General features: G+C 41.6%; 1 protein-coding gene across 1 annotated transcript; it reads right to left on the reverse strand.

The window, feature by feature from the left end:
* Positions 1-643: 643 nt before the first annotated feature.
* On the reverse strand, positions 644-11746 carry LOC110526519 (zinc transporter ZIP13). The gene is made up of 10 exons (XM_021607558.3): positions 11500-11746; positions 10162-10509; positions 8792-8905; positions 6652-6785; positions 3884-4006; positions 3563-3652; positions 2651-2701; positions 2285-2417; positions 1801-1900; positions 644-1648 (listed from the first exon to the last, which is right to left on the reverse strand). The coding sequence occupies exons 2-10, from the start codon at positions 10484-10486 to the stop codon at positions 1573-1575; spliced, it is 1146 nt and encodes a 381-aa protein (XP_021463233.2). The 5' UTR covers positions 10487-10509; positions 11500-11746; the 3' UTR covers positions 644-1572.
* Between the last annotated feature and the right edge of the window lie 2583 nt (positions 11747-14329).

The raw sequence follows: 14329 nt of genomic DNA on the forward strand, positions 1-14329 counted from the left end.
CCATGAGGAGATGCACTGCAGTACTTAAAGCAGCTGGTGGCCACACCAGATACTGACTGTTACTTTTGATTCCACTTCTGTTAGTCATGTCTGTGGAACTTGTTCAGTTTGTCTCAGTTGCTGAATCTTACGGTCATACAAATACTTACACGTTATGTTTGCTGAAAATAAACACAGTTGACAGAGAGGATGTTTCTTTTTTTGCTGAGTTTACACAAGTTGCTTACCAAGACGTCATTGAATGTTCCCGAGTGGCCTAGTTATAGTTGACTTTAATCTAATTTAAAATCTATGGCAAGATTTGAAAATGGCTGTCCAGCGATGATCAACATGACAGATTGAAAAAAATATATATAAAAAATGGGCAAATATAGTACAATCCAGGTGTGCAAAGCTTAGACTTATCCAGAGACAGCTGTAAATCGCTGCCAAATGTGTTTAACAGACTCAGGGGATTGGATACTTATAATCAAGACAGTGATTTAATTTTCCTATATTTTTTTTTTTTACTTTGACATGAGTACTGTCATTCCCCCCCACTAATTTCAATACCACTTTGTAACAAACGTGTGAAAAAAAATCAAGGGGTGTGAATACTTTCTGAAAGCACTGTATATAGTCAAATTAAGGCCACACAAAAATATTTAGCATAATATTTTATTACATTTACAAGCTCTCATTATAATTAAGGAGTTCCAAATATATCTGTCTGAGTGTCTCTCCAAAATTAGCATTGTATACAATTGAAAAATACACCATATTTTTTGCTTGAATATACATCAATGTAACAGATTAACCCTACACAAAAACAAAATGGTGTGTGTGTGTGATGGAAATCGTAACACAATTTGACAAAAACATTGCACCATGTTACTTTCTGAAATACTTCAATAAATACTAGGCAGTACAAGCAGATACAGAAACCAATAAGATACAACAAATATAAATTAGCCTGAAAGAGGAAAACAAATAAAAAGCAACACATGAGCATACAATTTGAAGAATGTAAGGAAATGTGTATGCATTTTAATATGGTAAAGCCATGTGAGATTCAGTTTATACAGTATGCATGAGCTGCTCATATGTGTCTGATAAGACCTGTTTGAGTATGTGCATACATGGAATAAAACAGAATGAGACGGTGTCTGCCCATTATGGTCTGATGCTCTCAGATAGTCCAGTCACTTCCATGAAAGCTTCAACAAGCTTTCTTTGGCTCTCCTGCCATTTCAGAATGTCTGTCTCTGGGTTTAGCACATTCGTGTCCACACAGACAGTAGTCAGAGATCAGCAGACAAGGTGGACACAGTTGGTCTAGAGTCCTGATAGAAAAAGCAAGTATCATGATTCAAGGTGCCGTTCTGATTGCCAGATCACTTCCATGTTGATGATATGATGTTTTGGCACTAGGTGGAGTATTAAAAATAGTTCCATAAAAAGAAATAAAAAAAGGCAATGGAGTACAATCTGAGGACTTAAAACTGTATAGAAAGGGGGATTGTTTCCCAGTCCAGTGAATGTTGCTGTGATGTTTTCAATTATATTTTGGTAACGCAGGCATGTCTTTTGAGCTCAATCCACTACGGCAGACAAGACGGCCATGACGGCAATGCCACAGCACAGGAGCAGGATCTGCAACAGGGAGTGTCTGGAAAAACAGATTCTTATTATTTTTTTGCTTCAGTGTCTGCCCATTCATTTTCATATTAGTGTAACACTTTTTCCCCCTCTGCATATTTAGTCTCTTAGTGGGTATTTGCATGGTGGTCAGTGGCTGTCCAGACTGACCAGTGTACATACCCGAGGCTAGTCTCCTCCAAAAGGTCAGGCACCACGTTGACCAGGGCTATGTACAGGAAGCCTCCTGAGGAGAATGGTAAGATCCACGCTGTTGCATTTTCTACACAGGATGAAGTGGAATGAATGAGACATTTGGTTTTGCTTCATAATTTAAAAAAAAACTTTTCATGCTGCTTGGAGGCCAAAGCACTGAAGGCTATGTGGTTCCTTGATAGCCTATACCAAGGGTGTGGACAGTTCAACATGGGCAGGCGCTCACCGGAGCGGAGTACCAGCACTTACTGGTCTACTGCTTTAGCTCCTGCACCTCCTATAGAATATTAAATCAGAAGTATTGTGGATCTCTTGCACCTAGATATAAAACAGTACTGGCACCCAAAATAAGTACGGTTCCTTATTTCAGTCCAAGTCAAGCACTTGGTGTGGAGCTGTAGTTTCAGTGCTCTGCTGCTGTTTTGTATATGAAGGATGCTAGGTGGCTCACCTGTCCCTCTGGGAGACTGGGCGCACAGGGCGAAACAGGCCCCCAGCACCCCTCCCAGGGCTGTGGATAGCTGCATGCGGGCGGCACTCCAGCGGTCAAACCCTGCACGCAGCAGGATGGCAAAGTCACCAACCTAGAGATGAGCAAACATGTAGTAAGCAATGCGTCACAGATTCACATAAGCAATGTGTCACAGAGCCCATTTATGTAAGCAAAAAAAGATAGGGATATCAACTAGAACTGAATCAATTCATGACTCAAAAAAACAGTCAAAATTAGCTTTCAACGGCATAAGTGTGTTACAAAAAAAAAAAAGAAAAAAAATAAATAGGTCACATCCCTTAAAAAGAGCGAGTTTGAACTTACCTCATGGGGGATTTCATGGAGCAGGATGGCAAAGGTGGTGAGACACCCAACCTGTCAAGAAATACACATAACATGTCTCTGATCAGGCTCTAAAAAATATATACTGTACAAGACATGTTTCCGATTCTAAACTAAAACACTGATGACGCCTCTCCTGTACTACATTAGTGTGTATACATGACAATGTTTGTTTCATGGATCCAACTGAGCTTCTACTTTGATAAACTCCATCACGCCTGCATATAGAAATATGAGTGCAGATAGAAACCAAAATAAGTGGGATGCCCATGTGTGAGCGATGTAGAGAAATCTAGCTAGTTTACTTCCTCTCTGGCAAACTCTCCCTTTGGCTCATGCTGTTAGCCTTATGCCTCTCCAGCTGGACTTTCTCCCCCACAACCGTGGGTAATGTAATCATTTTTATATATCAGAAAATAGCGAGGTATGGTGTCCAATGTCCTGACTCAATGTTCTGTAATAATGACAATACCGTAATTAGTATTAAAAGCATATAATTGTGTTGTTGAAACTAGTCTCTTAAGCAGGGGTGCAGTATCATGCCCATAGTGGACGGAGCTGAGAATAGTGAATGTTATGGCTAAGTGCGAGCTGATACAGATCTACAAGTCTGCCAAGGGGTTGGGTCCTCTGCCAATCATGGTCATGAGATGGGCATGAGCCTCTCAAATGCCAAAACAACCACCTTCCATAACATACTGTACGTAGTCTGTACTAAGTCGGCTCTATGTTGAAGTATTGTATGCATTGTTTATGACCAAGTTGCATTTTGTTGAAATGTTGGCATTGAAATTAGTAAGTGCTATTAGGTTTAATTCACATGTATTAAAAACCCACACATGGTGACTATTTAATATAGAGCACCTGGACAGACTGTTCTGCAGACTAACTCACCTTCCTGCTGACCAGGAAGCTCCCTGCCACAGCCAGGCCATGGGTGAAGTTGTCAATGCAGTTGGCCAGCAGGTTCAAGTACCCACTCGTCTGCCAGATAGACACACAGAACCAAGTCTGTACAGGTTAACATTCAAAGGATCCCACAGCTGACTCACGCTGAAGTCATATACATAAAGCTAAAGGGGTTAATAAGTACAGAGGATTTCATTTTGGTGGCTCTTAAGCAATGGAGACTTCCAGATTCTTCTCCCTTTTGTCATTTACATATGGCTTGTTAAAATGAACAATATCCCGTCAGACAAACTTTACCCAACTTACCTTTATTTTCTTTGGCACTTGCTGCAAGCTGCTTTTTGTCTTGCAGGACGAGCTCCACGTATCAGAATGGTGCCCATTGATGTGGGACAACGCCTCACTACTGGAGTCTGAGCTATGGGAGGTCTGAGGAGAAGGGGTGACAAAAAAACAAACAGGTATTAGCCCAATCAGCAGGAAATTCTAAAGCATGCAAAGGTTTACATAGTACACTACACACATTCCATTGAATCAACCTACAGTACTGTGTTTCTTCTATGTCACCCATAGCTTCTCTCCTCCAACCACTGACTGCACATTAGCCTAAAATTCCTGCCGCAGTCGTCACATCTTCCACTGAATTTGCGTGCTTTGAACAAAAAACAAACTCATTCTACCTCAGGCCATTCTCCTTCCCAGAGCAGGGCTGACTTCCCCGTTCCTTCCTCGTTTAGAGCCATTTACAGTACGGCGGCATTTAATAGTCAAATTAAATGAGGGAAATATCCTGCTGTATTCTAAATGTGGCTGGGAAATGTTTTCCATTTTTGTAACCGAACCACAAGCAAGAAGTCAAACTATAAATATCTTCTCAAATATCAATCTGTCTCCTAATGTGTGAGTGGGCTGGTTAATTAAGGGAGAGTTTGACACCAGGTGATTCATGACCCATGTCTCTAAATTGAATAGTAGCGGCATCTTGATAGACATCAAAACATGCTTGATAAGACTCCATTTGTGGAATTAGTACTGATCTACCCCGAGTCTCACTATCCACCCCTGAACACTCTCCTCTGGCCTCTCTGAAGTAGATGTAGCAGCTGCTTCCTCCCAATCTCTATAAATAGCTACAATGAATGAGCCCAGACATGGATGCCAATCTTCCTCCTCCTGAGCAAAAGAGAAGGAAGAGGAAAGTGGTACACACATACACACCTTTTGCGAGATGTATGGGGCACAAGGATAAGAAACAGATATACCTGAAATTAAACTAAGAATTATCTCTTGTATAACAGAACATTTTAGCATATGGGATCACAAATGCAGTATGATTAAAAGTGCTGGTTTTCATTCGTGCCTTTCCATCAGCAACTTAGAGTTGACTATATCAGTGAAATAAAATTGATTAAAAAAAGGAAGCCTACAGACATTAAGGCCTTCAAAAGACTGCAGTTGTGTACCTCTGTTTTACATACTCCACAAGAAGCTCTCCCATATCTACAGAGCAGAGAACATCTCAACTCATCTAAATCCACACTGTCAGACAGGGAAAACGCACCACCCAAAACCACTCCATACCCCTATATGCCAAAACATCAAAAGAATCCCGAAGCTAATACTCTGCACTAATACCCCTCCAAATCCCATATGAAAAAGGGTCTCACTGGTATTAGAGAAATGGAGGGGAGAGAGAGAATACAGCTTTGATCCCAAGCGTGTCTAGCAGATAGACACTCAGGGCTATGGCACAATGGGTCCCTGCATCAGTAACCACGTTTCCATCCAGATTAAAGTTATACCGTATACAAAAAAAAAATCATGACAGCTGGGATGGAAACGGGAAGTATCGGTACAATTTCATTGTTTGTTCGACAAGGTGGGGATCTTTTTGTGTCGGTAAAATGAATTACTCACATTGCGGTGGAAACAATTTATTGAGTAATTGTTGATAGAATTACCATAATGTCGAGGTAAATTTGAAGTCACGCAATGCTATGTTGAATGGTCCTCCTACTACAACTAGAAAAAGCTTGCCCAGTTTATTAGGCTTCGGATGAAAGAAGTTATGATGAACTTCACAGGGTGGTGCACAGTCATGAGCCTAATGCTCCTTTCCAATAAATATTGAGGATATTACTTTGTATGCTAGTGAGATTATCTGTGCTTAGCTGCCGATTGATTGGGAGTCCCATAGGGCGGCGCACAATTGGCCCAGCGTCGTCCGGGTTTGGCCGGGGTAGGCCGTCACTGTAAATAAGAATTTGTTCTTAACTGACATTCCATTCCCAGTTAGTTGTTTTTTTAGTCGGTACATGACAAACTTTAGCACCAAAGTGGTTTCTCTGTACACTGCCTTTTATCCACAACACAACAGTTTGATAGAAACAAACCTCTGGAGGGAAAATGTGAAAAATAAACTATTTTAAATGCATATTTTATAATATTCACATGAACATCTGTCACAAATTGGATGGAAACCTAGCTTATGACATTTGTTTGACTCACTTATTTTCCATTTGGACTCAAACTCCACTTATAAAAGCTATAAACAAGACCATTCTGGGAGATTCCCATTCGGCCAGAATGTGTCATTACAGCACTGTTTATTCATTACCTTAAGATTGTTGAAGTTAAAATGCTAATGATTCATCACTGAAGAGTAGAATAAAAACTGATTGTGGTTTATTCAGCCACAACATTATCAAACAACCTAATGTGCCTTGTTAAAGTTTAGATCAGAGTTATCCACTGAAGACCAGCTCAGATCAAACAGAAAGCCCTAGATAGAGCCAACTGATCCACTAGCCACCTCACCGCATGGAAGAGCAGTGCCACTTTGGTACCAGTGAAGGGATTAAAGAGCATTGGTGCACTGGACACACCTAAACAAATATATGAGGGTTTCAGCATATGGGATGAGGTGTGTAATTACATGCCTGACATTCACCTTCTTTGGAAAGACATGCCCACTATCTTTAAATAATTTTGGGCTATTAAAGAGTTGACTTCACTCTGTTGCGCTTCATTTGATGTAGACAACATGGAAAATACAACAGCATTGAACTACTCACAGGGACATGCTGGCTGTTACCAATGGAGTCCTCCTGGCTGTTCTCATCTGGGAACATATTCTCCAGGAGAAGGAAGGACAGCATGCCCATGATAACCCACAGGCCCTGGGTCCTGTAGTGGAGCTGGCTCTCGTCTGAACACAGGGAGGATGGAAGAGACATAAAAATGGAGCCTCTCTCACACTAACAGGGATGACAAACTAATTGGAAAACTTCCTCTAGGATTGCATGGTGACCCCCTACCACATGGATCAGTGGAATGCAGGCATGGCTTAGGTTTGCTCATCATCACCACTGAGGACATCACAAATCAGCAAAGCATTTTGAAGTGTATTTCTACATGACAACCAGAGGACCTCAGGTCTGGGAAACTTAATCCTGGGCCACATCAAGTTGCCAAACGTTGTAGATAGAAATGCCATGAATAGAGCTGACATGATTCCTTACAATTTACATCAGTGTTTCTCAACTCCAGTACCCCCAACAGTACACATTTTTGTTGTAGCCCCAGACAAGCACACCATATTCATATCATCGAGGGTTTGATGATTAGTTAACAAGTTAAATCAGGTGTACTTTTCCAGGGGTACAATAAAAAAATATATAGGTTGGGGTACTGGAGTTTGGAAACAGTGCTCTAGATGACAGAGAGGCATGTCTGTTTACATATCATTACACAGGTGCACCTTGTGCTGGGACAATAAAAGGCCACTAAAATCATTTTTGTCATAACAATGCCACAGTCCAAGTTCAGGGAGTGTGCAATTGGCATGCTGACAGCAGGAAAGTCCACCAGAGCTGTTGCCAGCTCACTACCATAAGCCAACACTCCAACATAATTTTAGAGAACGTGGCAGTATGTCCAAATGATCGCAACTGCAGAATATGTGTAAGCACAGGACCTCCACATCCGGCTTCTTCACCTGCGGGATCGTCTGAGACCAGCCACCGGATGAAACTGTGGTTTTGCACAACTGTAGAATTTCTGCACAATCTGTCTCAGGGAAGCTCATCTGCATGCTCGTTGTCCTCACAAAAGGTCTTGACCCGAGTGCAGTTTTCCGTCGTAACAGACTTCAATGGGAAAATGCTTACCTTCAGTGCCCCATGGTGGCGGTGGGGTTATGGTATGGGAAGCCATAAGCTACGGACAACTAACCCAATTGCATTTTATCAATGGCAATTTAAATGCACAGAGATACCGTGATGAGATCCTGAGGCCCATTATCATGCCATTCATCAGGTGCCATCACCTCATGTTTCTGCATGAAAAGGCACAGCCCCATGTTGCAAGGACCTGTACACAATCCCTGGAAGCTGAACATGTCCCAATTCTTCCATGGCCTGCATACCCACCAGACATGTCACCCTTTAAGCATGTTTGGGATGCTCTGGATCAATGTTTACAACAGGGTGTTCCAGTTCCCGCCAATATCCAGCAACTTAGCACAGCCATTGAAGAGGAGTGGGACAACATTCCATAGGCCACAATCAACAGCCTGATCAACTCTATGCGGAGGAGATGTGTCGCACTGCAAATGGTTAGTATCACACCAGATACTAACTGGTTCCGACTCATTCCCTTAACTTTTTTTTAAAGATAGCTGTGACCAATAACTGCATATCTGTATTCCTAGTCATGTGAAATCTATAGATTATTATAATATCAACTGTAACTCAGTAAAGTCTTTGAAAGTGTTGCATTTATATTTTAGTTTAGTTTATATGTTTGCACTAAAACAACTTTGAAGAGTCATTGTAAAATGCTATATTTGACTTTAAAAAAAAAAAATTGACAGGAATATCTGCACTTCCAACATTCACTTATTCAAAAAATAAATGTGGTACCCTGGGAATGTTAGCTGTCATTCCCTGTCTGGCTCTGTCAGCTTGAAAAGTGTCGAAATCAACTGTTTTCGCAAACAGCCTATCTTCACAATATTGCTGACATGTCAGAAAAGTGATATGCAAGCCTATGTACACACAGGAATTCCACTGGTCTGTGTGAAGGGTCAGAAGAGGTATACTGGTGGGGGGAAATAAGCACAGGCAATTTAAAATGGGGATGTCTCCAGGGGATAGAAAGGATAAGGATGGGGATAGAAAGAACAGAAGGGTGCCTGAGAGAAAGTTGACCCACCTGGGCTGCAGGAGTGGGAATGTGCCCAAGCCTCCGGGAGCAAGTGGAGGAACACGTCACCCAAGAGACCACCAATGGCAAAGCTCAGAAGCTGCTTTAGCTTCCGACAGCCAGCTGGAAACACAGAGTGTAACAAGAGATGGTAATTATGAAAAGTTTAGTTGAGGTAGGCTGTATCAGCCATGACATACAAAGTGCTGGTTCTTCCCTGTTTGAGCTAAAACATTTACAGGCTTCATTTAAAATAAACCTACGGAATAAGTGATTTTCTACTTTAGCTTTCAAATTAAGAGCCATTACATGTTTGTCTATTTAAACATTTTCATCTTTGCATGAAGTATGACTTAATGATGACTATGACTGAATTAAAGAAATAGGCCTACTGGGTAATTTCTCGATAGAAAAAAATAGATCCAATATATTCAAACTTCTGAACGAACAGCTTCAGAGAATGCAATTGCCATTGCAATGATATTACAAGATGGCATTAGTGATTTGACTTCTCTATCCTTACCAATACTAATAAGCACAAAGGACCAAGACAGGCAAAAGCCAGTGCCCTTCAGTGTTAATTGTGTTTTCTGAGATGTGTTGAAATGCAATACAGAGGCCTGGTTTCTCTTCTTTGAGAGTTTAGAATACAGCATGGCAATGAGGACACACCCAATTCAGCACCATTTCCATATTTGTCCATCTAGGCTTATGTCAGTGATACCAGAGAAAGTAATTCTGTAGGTAACAAAAAAATAAAAATACTGATTTAATACAAACTTGTCCTAAAACAAACACAGCAGGATTTGGGTGAGCCAAAAGCATAATCCAAAAGTGCAAATGAATCAGTGAGATTTGACCATAATTTAACAGTTTTTAACACTATATGCACACAAATAGTACCGGTATCTCACATGGTTAAATACTCAAGGCAACAAGAAAGAAAAAAGAAATCAGCAACACAGCTTTGGAGGTAGTGACTGTGGCCTCGATATAGGCTGTGTTTAAAAGGGTGTGGTCATGCAGAGTTCAAAACCACATGGTTCATCTCATTAGCAGCAGTTTCCTCACCAGGGAAAAATAGAGGGGCTATTGCTCTACATTTAAATGTCTCTTTAGAAAAAACGATGCAGAACAATTTAAAATATATTTTATTTTATGATAAATGTATGCCCAGCTCACAAGGGCCCCTTGATAATGTGAGGCATTTGCCTCTTCTGCCTAATGGTAAGTCACCCTGAGGTAGCCTACAGTGACTGTTTAATTACACGTGTGGTGATCAAGGCCTATCCAGTGTGGCTCATTTTCAGAAGAAAGAGAAGGCCTACATTAGTCTGGCTAACAGCAAGGCTCACATATCAGTTTAGGTCACAACTTACCCACTGTCTTGAGGGCCTCTCCTGCCTCAATAGGAATAACAAGAAGGGGGAAAATTCCAGTTAGGCCTATAGCAACAGACCCAACCAGAGAGCAGAGCCAGACATCGGCACGTTCACTTGCAAAGAAGTCGGCTAAGGCCCGGAAGCCTAGGAGCTCATCTGGAAGCCCTGGGCCTGATCCAGCAGCTGTGGCTGTGGAATGAGCCATGGCTGCCTGGGACATCTTCTTACCACTGGATGCCCCTCTGGATGAGACGACCAGCAGGGCAACACCAGTGAACAGTGCAGCCAACGCCCAGCTGGGCCTACCACCTCCTGATTTCATCCGTCCCTCGTTCCAGAGAGCACCTGCAACCAACAAGGACAATGTTGCAAGATGGAGAGGTCATCATAGAATGTAGATAAGAATGCATGTTGTCTTAACTCAACAGATGCTTTCTCAAACAAATTGTAAGCATATTCACTGCCAAGCAGTTTGTATAGACATTTAATGGGTGACGATAGATTAAAAATAGACAGGACAAAATGCATCCCTTGGTAGGGTAGTCATTCCACAAAAACAGATGGAAAAAGTGCTCCACGAGCAACTGCTTAGGTCTGCTAATATCTAAGAAAACGTGTCTAAGGGGCCCTATTTCACAGCATTTTGACTTGAACTAAATCTAAAATCTAAAAATATTATTATATTAACGTTATATGGTTGTGTGTGATACCCTGTCTACACGCCAGCGTCGCATTTTGAATGTGTCCATCAGAGCGCTGTTCACCGTCGACGAAACTCACACATTTAAGGGAGAAAGACAACACTAAAAAGTTGGAAGCTGTTGTGGAGACTTCGCAAACATGGCTTGCAGGAACAAGTTAAATGCATGTTTACTTCAACGATAGATATAGGATGCTGATATCTTGTTGTATGATGCTCGCGCAGTAAAAGTTGACATAGCACAAGCGAATGTTGCACAAGTTCCGGAAAGGCCCAAACATTTTAACATTGATGAATTGTAACAATTTGTAGGCCAGATAACATTAGTTAATGTACTCACTGTAGCAACTGCTGTATCTGCTACGTTAGATATGCATGTATTTAGCTAGTTAGGTGAATTTTGTTTTTACTTTGCCAAAAAACAGTAGCCTATCAGTTATTTAATTCGCCCTGCTACTTGGAAAGTTCTGGCTGTCTACAAACAAACTCTATAACAAGCTTAACTAGCCAAGCCTAGCATTTCAAGCCTTGAAAGTTGAAGTCAACTAGTTTGGATTGCTAAAATCACGCAGTCATATTAGAAGAAAAACTACATAAGTAATGTGACATAAGAAAAAAACGATAATATATTTTACCCTGTTGTGATTCCTGAAGTTCTTGCACCAGTGTGTCCCTGCCATCCAGCTCCGTAAGGCAGGCTAGATAGTGCCGTTGTTCCACTCTCCTCCAGCTGATGCTGCAGATAACTACTTGTTTGCTACAGCCAACATTCCTGCCACGGCTTCCACTTTTCCAGAGGAGCCACGTCACCGGAAGTGTATTTTTATTCCTGACAGCATGGCCCGGATTTGGATGAGAGGGAGGGATGAAATGTAGTTTAGGTTTATGGGGTCTATTCATCAGGGAAACCGTTTAAACGGGACGGACCTACCCAATAGAAACTCACTTTTGCCGTTTAGAGTAAACGGTTGCTATTGCCAAACGTTTTGCAACAGACGAAACGTTACTTTTTTTTGTAATTGATCTAGGCAAGTCAGAGGAAGAACGACAGATTTTTACCTTGTCAGCTCGGGGATTCGATCCAGCAACCTTTCAGTTACTGGCACAACGCGCTAACCACTAGACTACCTGCCGCCCAACGCTGCAATGATTACACCCCAGATTTGGCATTTGCCTGCAATGCTTCTGTTTCATTTGTGAAAGGTTCACTATAGTAGAAGTACAATTAATGACAGATTTTTTTTTTTTTAAGCACAAGTACTCATTTACAGTAACGAGAGTATATTTGTAATTAGTTACTTTACACCTCTGCCTTAAGTAGTAGCCTATAAGGTAATCTCAAAATATTGTATTTATTTATTTAACTAGGCAAGTCAGTTAAGAACAAATTATTATTTATAATGACAGCCTACCCCGGGCCAAACTCGGACAATGTTGGACGCCACCCTATGGGACTTCCAATCACTAAGTGATGGTTGTATGGGGACTTTGTTTATGGCTCTATCACTTCCTATGTGTCAAAGGAACTGAACCGAAAAGGAATGAAAGCATAAACAAAAGATATACAAAATATAGTTCTCACACAAAAATCATCTAATTGGACTGTATTCTATATACGTCCAATGTTCTGGCAAAATTACTATCATGGCATTTTCTCTAATGCCATATCTAGGGTTTTCCTACTTGTGTTGCTTAGGCACTATCCTAAGTTGATAACTATATGATAAGTTTACAGCTGTAAGGCACTAGTTTTGGGCAGTCTACAGGGATGACCTATGGACTTCTGGGAAGAAAACTGCTGTAGAGTCAAAGGCCTAGAAGTAAATGTTCAACTTTAATAAGGCTGGTATTTTGCTTGGACCCTTAAGTGGTCCGAGCATAAATCCTAATTGGATGTTCCGTTGTGCATGTGCGTTTATGCTTACACAAGCGCGCATGTCAAGGGAAGAAAACCAAGTATCCTGGCAGATTACAACTTGTTCAGAATGCGTCTGACGTAGTCAGGTAATTTTCAGGTCAATGCCTGGAGGTCAGTCAGAATTGGTGTCGAGGGAGTCTGTAGTAAATCAAATCAAATCAAATTTATTTATATAGCCCTTCGTACATCAGCTGATATCTCAAAGTGCTGTACAGAAACCCAGCATAAAACCCCAAACAGCAAGCAATGCAGGTGTAGAAGCACAGTAGTTTTTACTACAAGTCATTGTGTCTTCCACTATTGTAGTGGTGATAGGTATGAAGTCTATTTCATAGCTATGTTATCCACGGAGGAGCTAACCTCACGACCGAAGTACTCTAAGTATTAGACCAGTCGTACGTGGTGTGATCGTGGTTAATGATTCTAATAATTTTCCTCCTAAATGGAGGATTCTATTTATTAGTGACATGTGTGTTAACCATTGGAAGAGTGCACTAGAGATTCCCTTCCACGTGTTGCACTCTGAGTGACTCCTATGTCGCTATTGTCAAGGGTAATTTGATTGGTTAGGTCTCTAACCTTCTTACTGATTGTAGCTAGACTGACTGTCGCTGGTATTGGTACTGGTGCTCAAAGGGACCAGTTATCCTACCGATTTATTCTGAAATATTATACTACCGGAACACATGATTGGAGCATTTTACTAGTTGTATTGTAGTTGAACCTACACATGGCAAGGAATGATTATTGTTGCCATTTGTTTTGGAGGTGGACAAGTCCACTGGATTTCCTTTACGACCAGTGTGGTACACCTCAGTACTATCTTAGATGTGTTCTAAGATAATCCCCGTCTAGGGGCCTGTCTGCCTCGCACTGTTCTCATAGGGGAGTTTACAACTAGATTTAATTTATACTCTGGCTGCCTCGTACGGTGTTGTCCGTAGTCTCGACCCCCCCTGGCCTCGATGAGGCTCATCATGGGTCTGGGCTAATATTCCCCCGCGGGTGGGGGCTGCAAACGGAAAGGTCGGACCCTATGTACGAGTTGTCAGTGGCTGCGTTGTTATGAGAATGGCTGTAACCTTTCAACCAAATCTCCTGGTGTTTGTGCTTCAAAAATCTCAGTGGCTGTAGAGGCATGTCAGTCACCACCGCGTCCGCGTGTGGCAACCTCTTCAGTACCTGCGAACTGAGACGAGGATATCAGTCTGTGATATCGCAAAGTGTTTCACCAGTGGGAGTCATCGGGTCAGTTGCTGGACTGACGACATTAGTGTCATTGTAAGGAATGACAATCCTTAAAAAAACGGAAAGGGTATCATCAGAAGCAGAGTATACTCTGCGCATCAATGTTTTTCTTGTTGATACGGCCGCAGTGCTTGCGGAAGTGTCCGAAGGGCAAGAAGATTTCATCTCAACTACCATATTGCATGACTGCAAGGAGGAGGGAAGTTGCTTATTCACAGAGACAGCTAGCTCGAAATCATGAAAATAATGGTCAATCAGGTTGGCTGATGGAATGTGTCGAGATATCGTAATATCTCCTT

The sequence above is a fragment of the Oncorhynchus mykiss genome, chromosome 6 (assembly GCF_057628025.1).
Source record: "Oncorhynchus mykiss isolate SJ-2025 chromosome 6, ASM5762802v1, whole genome shotgun sequence".
NCBI classification, from domain to species: Eukaryota; Metazoa; Chordata; class Actinopteri; order Salmoniformes; family Salmonidae; genus Oncorhynchus; species Oncorhynchus mykiss.

Coding starts and splice junctions, on each gene's coding strand:
- LOC110526519 (XM_021607558.3), bottom strand. CDS start 10,486: ATGAAATCAGGAGGTGGTAGGCCCAGCTGGGCGTTGGCTGCACTGTTC. Junction 8,906..10,161: donor AGAGGCCCTCAAGACAGTGG/GTAAGTTGTGAC, acceptor CTGTGTTTCCAG/CTGGCTGTCGGAAGCTAAAG. Junction 1,901..2,284: donor CCAGTCTCCCAGAGGGACAG/GTGAGCCACCTA, acceptor CATCCTGTGTAG/AAAATGCAACAGCGTGGATC.